Source organism: Vulpes lagopus, chromosome 2 (genome assembly GCF_018345385.1).
Source record: "Vulpes lagopus strain Blue_001 chromosome 2, ASM1834538v1, whole genome shotgun sequence".
NCBI classification, from domain to species: domain Eukaryota; kingdom Metazoa; phylum Chordata; class Mammalia; order Carnivora; family Canidae; genus Vulpes; species Vulpes lagopus.
The window spans coordinates 72,830,298-72,844,261 of NC_054825.1; the positions used below are offsets into that span (position 1 = coordinate 72,830,298).

Here is a 13,964-nt window from a genome sequence, read left to right on the forward strand (position 1 = left end):
CCCCTCCCTCCCTCAAAAAAAAAAAAAGAGGGGAGGCACCTGAATGGCTCAGTGGTTGAACATCTGCCTTTGGCTCAGGCTCAGGTCATAATCCTGGGGTCCTGGGTTGGGTCCCTCATCATACTCCATGCTCCCCACTCCCGGGAGGGAGCCTGCTTCTCCCTCTGCCTCTTTCTCTGCCTCACTCTCTATGTGTGTCTCTCATGAATAAATAAATAAAATCTTAAAAAAAAAAAAAAAGAAAGAAAGAAAGAAAAAAAATGAGAAACACACATACAATTAGGTATTTAATTCACTAATCTTCAGCTATCATCTGCCAGTACCTAATCTAGTCCAGGTTTCTCCCTGGCATTCTAAAAAGTTCACCTACAATCAGAAGTTCTTTTTGGGTCACACAGATGGCTTTCTCTTGGACATCAAGGAAGCTTGGCTTTAAATGCCCTTGTAGACTCTATCTCTATCCACAGAACTTTTTTTCTTTCAGTCTTGAGCTTCCTCTCTTTTGTGGCAAAATGAAAAGTAAAGTATTATAGTCATACCTGGCATCTGCACCCTTACTCTACAAATAAATGCTTTTCCCTCAACCATTTGCTGGCACTGGCTTCTAATACAGATTTCCAGAAATGAGGCCCCTCCTAAACGGCCCTGCTCAGTAACTTGCTGAACACCAAGCTGGGAAGAGATCCAGCGACTGCAGGTCACTTCCCAGCCGCCTCGTTTGTAAAGGGACCCGCGAGTGTGCTTGCTTTTATCATTATTATTACTGCCGTTAAGCCTATTATTTTCAATTAGCACAGTAGGGGACAAAAAAAAAATCTCTTCCTCTACCCATCTCCGGTTCTCTGCCTGGTGTCCAGTAAATCCTGTAAATAAGACTGACAAAAGACAGATTAACGAGAAAAACGAATAGAAGTGCATTAACGTGCCTGCGGTCAGGGAACACTTGGGGCACGTGGTCAGGAGTCACTCACTGGGTGCTTAGTGTTTAGGCTCACATGGCACCTTAGCAGAGGAGCAATACACTTGGGTGTTTGTTTGTTTTTTTTTAAAGAGTTTTTATTTATGCATTTGAGAGAGAGCCACAAGCAAGGGCGCGAGCAGGGGCAGGGGCAGAGTGGGGAGGGGCGGGGGGCGAGGGAGGGCAGAGGAGGGAGGGGCAGAGTGGGGAGGGGCGGGGGGCGAGGGAGGGGCAGAGGGGGAGGGGCGGGGGGCAGAGGGGGGAGGGGCAGAGGGGAACAGAGGGGGGAGGGGCAGAGGGGGGAGGAGAGGCAGGTGCCCGGAGGAGCGGGGAGCCCGATGCGGGGCTGGATCCTCGGGCCCTGAGACCAGGACCCGAGCCGGAGGCAGAGGCTGCACCGCCAGAGCCCCCCAGGCGCCGCGAGCAGCACATTTCTAGAGAAGTGACAAGACAAAGGACGAGGACCTTGCACTGCTAGGGTGGCACCCGGCGGGCTGGCAGACGCCCGGGGGACTAATGGAAGGTAAGGGCCACGTAGTCAATTCGTTGTGAGACTTCCTCTGGGCCGATGAGGGTTGGTGCTGTCCCCGCGGATGGACAGGTGGGGAGGGGCACACCTTGGTGAAGGCACGTCAAACGGGGGTGGGGGGGCAGCGAGTTTTTCTGTGACCCGCTTCCTCGCGGTCGCCTTCAGCCCAGCATCCCCCTGCGGACGGCGTGCGGGCGCGGGGGCGCGGAGAGCGCGCGAGGAGGGCGCCGGCTCCCCAGCGCAGGCGGAGGAACCTGCTTCCGCGCGACCTTCGGCGACCTTCTGCCGCGTGGCCGGGGGCTTGCTGGGCTTCCGACAGGCCGCGTAGGCCAGAGACCGTGCCCCCTGGAAAACCACAGCCTCGGGGGGGGGGGGGGGGACTGAAAACACACCAGGCGCCCCCACCTAGGGAGGATGCTGGTTCCCCCACAGCCGACACCAAGAGAAACTAGAAAGATGCACATTTGAATGGACATTTAAAAAAATGTTTTTGTTTAGATTTTATTTATTCATGAGAGACACAGAAAGAGAGGCAGAGACATAGAGGGAGAAGCAGGCTCCTTGGGGGGAGCTTCGTGTGGGACTCGATCCTGGGACCCCCGGATCATGACCTGAGCTGAAGGCAGATGCTCAATCACTGAGCCACCCAGGTGCCCTTTGAATGGACATTTTAAAACCGTCGACAACAGGATACACGGAGTGTTTGGGTTTTGTTTTTAGTTGAGCGTTTTAATTTTTACCATGAAGCTATGGTGCATTCTCTCTCAGCTGCCAGCATCTATTAAACTAAAAAAAGAGCTCAAATGAGAGAGTAAATTATTAAATTCTCTTCTGGCCCATGGTCCCCTCATCAGCCCTGAATGGCAGGCCAGGTATTTATTTTCAGGGCTCAATGGAGAGATGTGGGGGTGTCAGCTAAGAGCCAGAGAGTGGCTTCGCCTGGGTCAGCGGCCTGGACAGCCTCAGCCACCTCACCTCCAGGCCTGCCTCCTCGGCCCTCCGCACTGACATATTGAGTTTCACAACATTAAAAATAGCTGCTGAGCCATGAGGAGCTATCTCTGAGCCTGGATCCAGCTCAGAAATGCAGGCAGGCCTCCCTGAACCCGGAGCCATCCTGGGTGAGCGTAATTCTAGCTCCCTGCTTACTTTTCACACAGCACAAGAATGTTCTCTTCACCAAAATAGGTCCAGATTGTTTGAAATATTCGCAGAGATATGGGACTCGTTTAGCTAAGCCCTGACTTCTATCACCTCCTTAATAATTCATCAGGCTTATTTCTTTTCCTGGAGGAATCCAATGGCATTGTTCCACATTTTTGCAGAACTCCCTTGAAATTTCCCGAGGATGTCCAGATGCCCCACTGTGAAGGACCAGCCTCAGCTCCACAAGGGCTGTCCTGAGCCCCAGAGAGGGGACACAGCCAGAATGACTCTCCAGAGCTCGGAAGGCTGTCCTGGCCTGGGAACTGATGCGTTCATTCCACAGAGCCCACAAGAGGCAGAAGAAGAAGGCAGGTCAGAAAGAAATGTCAGTGAGTTTGAGCATACACAGGACCTGGAGACTCCTAATCTCCCACCTCTGCTTCCGATGGCCCTTTGGGGCTCTCAGGTACGTCTGCGTTCCTGGGGAGAGGGCTCCTACCTCTTAAATTTTACCCCCACTTTGCTGATTTAGAATAAGATCACCTGCATCGCTGTAGAGCTAAGGGGTTGTGTTTTTGTTCATTCTTCCTTTCCCAGAGGAATCCCTTCACTCTTACCCACCCCCCCCCACCCCCCCACCCCCGACCCCCCCCCACCCCCCCCACCCCCCCCCCCACCCCCCCCCCCCCCCCCCCCCCCCCCCCCCCCCCCCCCCCCCCCCCCCCGTCACCTGTCCTTACCTGTCTCCTTGACCCAGTGACCCTGTTGCCAAGGGCATTCTAAGTGCCTGACACCCTGCTGGGGAGGGATTAGCATCTCTGTTGAGAAGACTGAGGCTCAGAGGGTTTAAGGTCACCCAGCTAGTCCATGGAAGACCTGAGTTGGAAGCTCTTGCTATTAATACAATACTGAGAAGAGTGGACAGGACCTAGCAGGGTGTCTGGCACACAGAGCTGCTGAAACCGTGCAATCTAGCGTAGTGGTGGGGCAGGGGTATAAGTGCTGGGGGAATGCACCGAACCGGCCTCCCTCAGGAACTGCACCTATTGGTCCGTGAAGAGAAAACCTTGAATAAGTAAATTCCATGGGTAATTTAGTGGGCTACAAAAACTGAATAGTGGCTTTAGGTAATTATCAGCAGATCTGGATCTACCCATGCTTCTACTTTGGGGGCATGTGTGAGCTTGTAGGTGCCCGACAATTGGAGAGGAAGCAATGTTCCTGTGTCCCTCTGGCAGCTATGGGCTCGGCAGTGGTGCCAGGCTGATTTCTGCAGGGGTAAGCCTCTTCCTTCTGTGGGCCTGGGCCTCGCTCATAGGGAGCACTGGCCATGGTCCCTTTGCCTCCTATGGACCCCTCTGTCTGGCCCTGGATTGGTGGGTCTATTCTGGGCCTTGACCATAGGTTCACCTTGCCTCACCCTAGTAGGTCCCACTTCATAGCTGTGGTTGTCAACCAGCATCTACTACCACATGGCACCTGAGGGCTATGGGAGGATGACCAATCCTCCCAAAGACACAACTCTAGCTCTTGACAGGGCTGACTGCCCCATAGAATCACCAGGATCCCTGCTAGGGACTCCTGTCAGAGTTGGAAGTGAAGAGTGATCAAGGGTCCCACCCCCGTGCTTCCCTCAGCCTCCCTGCCCCACACTCTCTCATTCTTCCTGTAATCTCCCAAACCTCAGTGAGCAGGCTTTCTTCCCCTACCTCTTCCTGACTCTACCTCCTTTCCAGAAGTCTCTGGTCCAATAGACTACCCCTGCTAATATGCTGCAGTGGGAGGAGATACGCCCAGCTCTTGCCCTGACAGAGAAATCAGGGCCTGCCTCTGCCTCCCCTGGTATCAGAAACCTCCTGAGGACTCACACTTACAGGTGGCTGGCCAAAAGGTTACAAAAGCCATCAACACATAATGGTTCAATATTTGTGAGAATGCTGTCCTCATTGGTGTGGTGTAGAGCATGGGCTGTGGAGTCAGACTGGGGTTTGATACCTTTCGCTGTCCTTTGCCAGCCCTGTGACCTTAGGCCAGCTCCTTAAGCTCTGGAGACTTGAGTTTCTTCACCTAAGGGGAAAAAAATCATGCAGAGTAAATAACACGCTTAGCAGAGTACTTGGAGCCTATGAAGTTGGAACAATTTGACCATTAGCGACTTTATGATTCTTTGTTCCTTTCTGCTCTCGTCATCCCCATGCCTGACATGGTTCAGGAATGAGGCTGCACTCATGGCACCTCCTCTTGTTCTAGCTGCTTGAGGGAAGAATAGAAAGGCCTGCGAAAGAAACAACCACACAAAGACATTGTATTTAATCTTAATATTTTCATTTTTGTATATATTAAAATAATTTCAGAAAGTGTTTGGAAACATAAAGGAAAAATCCATCATAATCACTTAATACAACAACTGTCTCTTATAGTCTTTTTTCTTCTTGGATAATGTTGACATAGTAGTGCTTATAATATTTATACCAGACCTATGTCCTGGGCTTTTTTTTCTTAACCTAAAATTATAGTCAAATAATTTTTAGGTTGATACTTAAATTTCCCAATTATCACTTCAATGCCTAAAAAGTATTTCACTGTGTGCCTGTACTATAATTTATTAAGATTTATGGTGAAATGAGTTTTTAAAGGTGCTTTATTTTTGCAAACTTCTGTGCAATCTCTCAGAAACTGGTCAGTTGGCCATTCCCTAAGGCCTTCTGAACTATCCGAACAAGATAAGAAGTAACACAGCTCTGCAAGAGGGGGTTTAATGTTAGGGAGTATATGTATGATGAGGCATGTATGATTGGGGAGGTTGTTTGTGCGTTTGGTGACAAAGAAGTCCTTGATGACTTACATGATAAATTTAGAGGGAACCAGAAAGACCCACCAGTCTTCAAATAGCTCCTCATCTGCCCTCTGTTTTGGTCCTTGAAGTGTTTCCCTCCAGGACTACCATATGAATTATGCCTTTGTCTTTCTAGGGTCCCATTAGAGGCCAGCATTACTGGGTAGCATATTGTCATCCAGGAATACTTCAGCCAAAATCGGTTTATCAGATTAGCTGTAAATCAGTTTTCAGAGTCCCCATTTCCTGCACTGCATTCTTAGGTAACTCTTCCTGTGGCTTGTTACATATCTCTCATCTCAAGAAGACCAAGAACCACATCTAGAGCATTTATTCATTCATTGAACAAATATTTATTGAGCTCCCACTGTGTTTCTCGTATTGTTCTAGCAGTAGGAAATAAAGCACTGAGCAGGTCAGACAAGATCTAGCTCTCTTCAAACTTATATTCTAATGGGGGAGACAGACAATAAGTAAATAGAAGACTATTTCTGTGTCACAGATAACAGAATAAAATATGTGATTGTCAGGGACTGGCAGCAGGGAAGAGACCATTAATAGGATGGTAACATTTGAACCAAGACCTGAACGATGAGAAGACTAATGAGAAAACGTTCCAGAGAGAGCAAACTCTAAGTGCAAAGACCCTGAGGAGGGCATAATGTTGAATGTTGAACTGTTCTGGAAACAGAGAGAAAGCCAGTGTGTCTGCGGAGCAGACAGCAGGGAAAGAGATGAAGGAGCTGGTGGTAGAAGCGGAGGTCAGACACTTGCTTATGCTGGCCCGATGCTACAGAGGCAGCTTTTGTGTTGTTCTGAAGCAGTAGTGAGCCAGTGGAGAGTTTTAATCTGAGGATTGGCTTTATCTGATTTGTGTTTTACACAGATCACTTCAGCAGGTCTGTGGAGAGTGGGCTGGCTGGCAGACGAGAGGGGACACAGGGAGACAAGTGAGGAGGTTTTTACTGTAGTCCAGGATGAAACAGTGGGGGCTTAATTGGGGGTGGTCATGGTGGACAGCAGAAGTGGACAGATTCTGGATTTTTCTGGAGGTAGGGCTTACAGGCTTATGTTGCTTGGATGTGGAATGAGAAATCAGTGATGCCCTAGGTTTTGCCTTAAAAAGTGGGAGGACCCTTACTTGGCTGGGAAACACCAAGGTAGAAATGGGTCAGGGTAGAGGGGACTGGAGGTGTCTGTCTTGGACATTTTAAATTTGAGATGCCTGATATATACCTAAGTAGAGATGTTAGATGGGCAGTTGAAAATACAAGTCTGGAACTAAGGAGCTAGGATAGGGAGATAATCTGTTTGAATACATAAAGCAGAGTATAGGTGGTTTTTAAAGCCATAGAGCTGGATGGGATCCATCTCCAAAGGATGGGATGAAGAGACAGAAGAGAAGAGGCATAAATCTGTGCCCTCCTGCTCCCTACCGTCTGGATCCTTGATGGAGGCAAAAGAGCCATCAAAGGAGACTGAGAAAGAATAGCCCATAAAGCTGTAAGAAGCCAAGGAGGTGGTTGTCCTGAGAGTCCAGAGACTTTATAAGTGTCCTATACTGTTATAGGAGCAGGTTGTTAGTTAAAAGAACAAGCTTTGTGCCACTTGTTCATGTCTTGTCTGTCACAGACCTGGAACGTTGAGAGATGGGCCGTTGGCTGGCTGGCTGGCTGGCTGCTGGCAAGAGCCCACAGGCTCCCATTTTATCTCTGACATCAAGGCTGATATCTCCAGTTGGCTCCAGAGGCCTGTCGAAATCAGGCCCCGCCCCTGGCACTTCCCTACTCCTGTCACACACCCTGTGGTCCGGTGCCCTTCTTCTCTCCTGGCAGGGCTGGCTCCCTCGGTGCCGCCTACATGGCATGAGGCAAACTTGTTCCCACCTCTTCTCCTGGATTCTGCTGCTTCCCCTCCCAGAGAACACTTCCATCCTCCTGCGGCTTCTCCTTTCAGGCCCAGCTCAAGCCTCAGTTTCCCAGTCTCTCCCCACCTACCCTGCACTTCACTAGGTGGTGGACTTCCTTTCAGAACCACCCCTATGGCTACACCTTTCCCTGCCAGGTGACTGAAACCCACTGGACATCGCCACCCTGCCCTTCATATCCAACCCGTCTTCCTTCTGTGTAGGTTCTGTCCTGAAATCCCTCTCGAATCCCACCACTTCTCTCCATCTCTGCCCCTCTTGCTGGCCCAGTTCACCATTTCCCATCTGACCCACTGCAACTCCCCTTCCCACCTGCAGTCTTGTCCCCTCCATTCTCTACACAGTAGCCAGTGATCTTGTTCATGTGCTTCTCTGCTTAACATCCGTTAATGGCATCCAGTCCCTTAAGATAAATACTCAATCCTTACCAAGTCTTCAAGGCCTCATGTGATACGACCAACTACCCACCTTTCCAGGCATTTCTCACCTCTCACCTACATACCATGCCCCAGACACACCTGTTCCACTCCTAAATGCACCAGCTTTTACCACCTCTGGGCACCTTGTGGGGCTAACTCTGATCTTTCTTTAGGTTTAGCTTTTTAAAGGCTGCTTCCTCCAAGAGCTCATCCCTGATTCCTCCCCGTTCCTCCAAGAACTCATCCCTGATCCCTCCCCCAGTTGAAATTATGTACCCTCTGCTAGTTTGTTTGTTTGTTTGTTTAGCCTAGTATCTTTAATAGTACTCTGTGCTTTTCCTTGATTAGACTATCAGAATTTATTATTAGAAATTTCTTATCACTTATTTGTTCATTGCCTAGCAACTGTACTTCACTGCTCCACAAGAGCAGGTGCCACGTCTGTTTTGATGCCCAGACCCTACAGTATAACATAGCATCAGCACTAATAGGGGTTCATAGGTCATTGTCATTAATAAACAAAGCTTTCCTTGACTTCTCTTACTCAAACTGACTTTTAGGTTCTTTGCTGTTAGTTCTTCCCAATTTATTTGTCTCCAAGCAGAAACATTAAAAATAGCAATAGCTACAATATATTAATAGGTTTATTATATGCCAGACTCTGCGTGCCACTCATGTATGCATATGTGTATATGTGTGTGTGTATCTTTACAATAATCCTATGAAATAGATACTATTAACCCCATTTTACAGATTAGGGAAATGAGTCTTGGAGAGATAAAGTAATTGCCTAATGCTACCCAGCTACACTTACCCAATGTGTCACTGGCAAGATATGAATTCAGGCCTCTCTGACTCCAAAACTCTTAATCTTTTCTCTACGTTTGTCTGTGTGGGTGTTGTCTCCAGCTAGTCTGAAATTTTGTTGTTGCTGCGTTTTGTCAGTGGCCTCTTTAGTTTGTGGTTGTTGTTGTTTTTTTGTTTTGTTTTTGGGTATCTTCCATCTCTGTGCTGTGGGTCCCCATAAGTACCTGCCACTTATGAGGGTGTGTCACCGGGCAGGTGAGAGCCACCTGTGTGAACAGGAGTTCCGTATTTCTGTCAAAGCCACCCTGTAAGGGGAGTGCTAGGGCTATATCTAAGAAAGGGAGGGCAGATGGCCATCTACAGAACCTGACTTATGGGTGCCCAAAGGCCCACCTTCTCCTAATATGTCTACAACCAGGCCAGGCTGGCTGTGTCCCACCCTCTCCTCCCTGCCTGGTGAAATTCCCATCACGAGGGTTGCTTATGTGTTAGGTGACAAAGGTTGGCCTGATCTTCAGAAGGCCTCTCATAGGTGTTTCAAGCAGCTGAAGGGATTAGTGAACTGTCTCCTGGATCAAGGGCCTGGATGGGTACAGAGTAACAGAATCTCAAAGCTGAAGCAGATGAGCTAGATTTTAGAGCAACCTCCTGTGTAGTAGAGGAATCTCTTCTGTGGCCCCCAGGCAGGTACCCCTTGCATAATTCCAGTAATGAAAATTTAATACCTCCCATATGACCAAGTTCTTCTTACACTGAGGTCAAATCTACCCACCCATAAAGGCCCATTTCCACTGCTGGCCGTGACACACATCAGTCTAATCCTCTTCTGGACCCAACAGGCCTTTACATACTCTGAGTTAGTTTCCATACTTGGCAGTTTCAAGACTCTGCTATCCTAGACTCCACAGTGTACTCCAGTCAAGTTTTCAAGGAGCTGTGGCTTGGCTCCCTGCCTCGTCCCCTTGTGGGTGTTCCAGCTGGGGAAAAGAGGAAGATCCAGATGCTGAGCAGTAGGCCAGCTGCCTGGTGGGAGGAGGAGAGGACTCTGAGCACTTGAAGAAAAATTCCTCTCTGACCCTGTCCTTGCTCAATCCTTCCTGCTGCTCTCAGGGAAGAGGCACAAAGGAATACACCTGTGTACTCTTTACAATTAACATGTAAACATCTGGTATGATGACAGCACATAGTTCGCATGAAATCCAGTAGTTTTCCTTCCCTGTCTCTTTATTTACTTAACATATAATAAGTTATTTAACACACAACCACTTTATCTATTTATTTAACATATAGTAATTCTACTTTTTTTTTTTTTTTTTATTTTTTATTTGGGATGTCTGCCTTCGGCTCAAGGTGTGATCCTGGTCTGGGGATTGAGTCCCGCATTGGCTCCCTGTGCAGAGCCTGCTTCTCCCTCTGTCTGTGTCTCTGCCTCTCTCACTGTGTCTCTCATGAATAAATAAATAAAATCAATTTATTTATTTTCAGTGGTATGTATGTATGTATGTATGTATGTATGTATTTATTTATCAGGCACAGAGAGCCTGATTTTGGACTCGATCCTGGGACCTCAGGATCATACCCTGAGCCAAAGGCAGAGGCTCAACCACTGAGCCACCCAGGTGTCCCAGTAATTCTACTTTTTTAAAAAATTGGTTTTCTGTCAAGAACATGTAAGATATTTTCAGGATTGATACTAGAAAACTTTTTTTTAAGATTTTATTGATTTTATTTATTTATTCATAAGAGACACAGAAAGAGAGGCAAAGACAGAGGGAGAAGCAGACTTCCTACAGGAGAGTCCTGACACAGGACTCGATCCCAGGACCCCAGGATCATGACCTGAGCGGAAGGCAGATGCTCAACCACTGAGCCACCCAGGCATCTCAATTCTAGAAAAATTTTTAAGTATAATAAAGAAAATAAATATTCACAATAATCTTATCATTCAGAGATAACTTCTTGAACCCTTAATATATTTCCTTTCAGTTCTTTTCTTCTAGGCACATATATACATAGAAATCAGTTTTATTTATATATACATGCAATATTGAGCTCATATTGTAAAAGTTTTTTACCAATCAGCAAATAGTAATCGTTTTCCTTTGCCATTAGGAAAAAAGGTTTTAATCAATGGCTATAATTATCATCACATCATCTAAGTGTGATCATATCCACCAATTTTTGATGCTATGAGTATTATACCTTAAAGCCTAGAAAACCTGTCATTAATCTCCAAATTACAATAATTCCTCTCTCCTCTTTGCCAAGTTGGCAGAGATTTCAGTATTTCCCCATGATTTTTCTCCAGGCAACTCAGAGAATTCCCAGGCTGTTGTCCTTGTCCATGAGGCAGATCCCCTATCACTTTTCCACTGACTCTAGAATTCTCTACAGAAGAATCTCTGCTGATTTCCCCAGGTGAAGGAATGTGCCTGTGTGGTCAGGATTAATGAGGAGAATCCCCCAGAAAAGTTACTGGGTTACAACTATCACTTGGTAATAATAAGGCTCTGTCAACCCATATATGCCGGGAATTAGCTCCTCCCTAGAGAGACCCATGGTAGCAAGGTAAGCAAAGAAGTTTTAGCATTATTCCTATACCTTAGAATCCAATAAACTAAGCCCTAATATTGAGTCTCAGACACCAGTCCAAACTTCTCTCATCTTTATGGGCATTTCCTCCCTGGGACTACTCCCATTGTACTTCCCTGCCACCTGACCTCAGTGGGTGTCTTGAGGTCTCTTCAGTTCATCATATACATTTCAATAATTTGAATCCCTAGTGTTAAGGGGTCAGGATCTCTACCTCCTTTTTCTACCATAAGGCTTCTCCGCTCCTATACAAATTTATGGAGGCAAACTGGATTCCTGAGAGGGTGCTACCCAACTCTACTCAGCAATGCCCAAGGCCCAAATGTCGTGGATGTATTAAGAAGCAGATGAAAAAAAAAAAAAAAAAAAAGAAGCAGATGACTGCTACCTCTGTTCATCAAGGACTTCTAAGCCATAGCCCCTGTTAACCTAAAAAAACAACAAAAATGAAAAGCAGTTACAGGAACAATGCTGCATTGAACATCTTTGAAGATTTGTAGAAGAGTTTATGTACAGTCAATTCCTAGAAATATAATTGCTGGATGTAAGTTCATGCAAATTTTAAATAAAGATTACCAAATTGCCCTCCAAAAAGTTTGTGCCGATGTGCATTTTATCAACAAAGTCTCCGAGAGTCTTCCCCACACCCTGACCAACAGTGAAGGCTTATCAACTTCTCATCCTCGCCAATCTGATAGATGAAAAATAGCATCACTTTGTTGTTATAATTTACATTATTATTAGTAGTAATAATATTTTACAGGCTTATTGCATATTCCAATGATCCTGACGTTGTTGAACATCAGAATCACCAGAGAAACTTTTTATTTTTTATTTTTAAAAGATTTTATTTATATATTCATGAGAGACACACAGAAAGAGACAGAGACATTGGCAGAGGGAGAGGTAGGTTCCCTGCAGGGAGCCTGGTGTGGGACTCAATCCCAAGACCGCGGGATCACGACCTGAGCTGAAGACAGATGCTCAGCCACTGAGCCACCCAGGAGCCCCAATAAGGATTTCTTAATTCAGAGATTTTTAAATGTGAAAAAAGCATGCCTTAGAATTGATGAAATATAGTAATAGCAAAAATTTAGACACAACTTAAATGTCTATCACACAAAACTATATAGATAAACTGTAGTATACTTTACAGCTCTGAAAATGAATGAGCCAGTTCTATATTTATCAACATTAGCAAATTATATAAACATAATATCTAGTGGGGGAAAAACCAAGTTTACTGTAGAATACACATCCTTTATGTGATACCTCTTACATAAATTTTAAAACATGTGAAGTCATACAAAATGGAGCTTAGAAATAAAGACATATTTAGAAAAGGAATAAAGAGATGCCTCCAAATGATGGCTAGAAATCCAGGGTTGTGGATACCCCCAGGAGAGGGACCATGACCATGTGAGGGGCACACACGAGGACTTAACTCTGTTACCACTGTTTTATTTTTACTCTGGGTAAAAAGTTTATGGATGTTTACTTTATTATTCTCTATACATTTTGTATGTCATAAAATAGCTTAATACTTTTTTAAAAGAAGAAATCAGAGGGAAAAATAAGATAATCAGAGAGGGAGACTCTGAAACAAACTGAGGGTTGCTGGAGAGGAGGTGAATGGGGGGTGGGGTAACAGGGTGATGGGTATTAAGGAGGGCAGGTGATATAATGGCACTAGGTGTTATATGCAACTAATAAAACACTGAACTCTACCTCTAAAATTAATAATACACTATATGTTAATTAAGTAAATTTACATAAAAATAAAATAAAAATTTTTAGAAAAAGAGGAATTCAGATTAGAAGCTAAGCCAGGAAGATGTGCTTTGCTGGGAGTCTGTTTAATATGGGCAGGGCAGCAATGTTTTCCTCCCTCCTCCCATCCTTTCCCAGCTAGATGTCTCTAGGTTAGAAGAAGGTCATCCTGAAGGTCAAGTGTTGAGCTCATTGTGAATTCTTATCCTGACTTGCTTAGGCTGTGATTTCCATTTCCTGTGGTTTTGTTGCCATCTGCTTCTTCCTATGCATTATCTCTGTGCCTGCCCTGTCTTGCCTGCCTTCCCCTTCCCTCAACTCAGCCTTACTCACTGGGAAAGGATGGCTGCCTCTTTCCACTCCCAGACGGAAGAAAGAGTGAGGCTCCTCTACCCCAGCTCTAGGCAGGGACACTAACCAATGCTCTTTCTCCATCCCAGTTTTCCCGGTGTTGAAATGGAATGACGAAGGCAGTGGTTGGTCCTCCCATGACTAGGAAAGGCTTTATCTATCCTAGGATGTCATAAAGGCAATAGGCATGTGAGTGGGAGGTAGATGTATTATAGGGTTGACTTCCAGAGTCGAGGACCAATAAGAGATCTCAATAGATCCTTGAAAACATGGGGAGGAGTGAGAGAAAATGAGAGAAAGAACTTGGAAGAGCTCTTGCTTCATTACCCCCAAAAAGAGACCCCTGAAGATAAAAGCACAGACATGTACCTCCCATCCTGGATGTTTCCTAGGAGATATGGTTTTCCTAATCTAAAGACATAAGGGATGCAATTCAGGAGACAGAAGAGGACCCAACCTTGGGTAGTCCTCCCCTCCCCTTTCCCCACTGGAGACCCCCAAATAGAATCCTGCCACAGAGGTGGTGGCCAGGTGTATTAGTCAAAACCCCTTCAACCACAAGTGGCAGATTAATGGAAACTGGATTCAAGAAAGCATAAGGTGTGTTGGGTCAGGGGTTGCCTTTATCA

At 46.2% G+C, this 13,964-nt stretch overlaps 1 protein-coding gene across 2 annotated transcripts in view; it reads left to right on the top strand.

The window, feature by feature from the left end:
- Positions 1 to 1,240: 1,240 nt before the first annotated feature.
- The window catches only part of PLA2G4E (phospholipase A2 group IVE), a 59,246-nt gene continuing 46,522 nt past the window's right edge, over positions 1,241 to 13,964 (top strand). For both annotated transcript variants that reach the window (XM_041746559.1, XM_041746558.1), the window contains exons 1-2: positions 1,241 to 1,481; positions 2,813 to 3,099. In XM_041746559.1, coding sequence (XP_041602493.1) covers positions 2,960 to 3,099 — 140 coding nt within the window. In that variant the 5' untranslated portion in view covers positions 1,241 to 1,481; positions 2,813 to 2,959. The remainder of the gene's footprint in view (positions 1,482 to 2,812; positions 3,100 to 13,964) is intronic.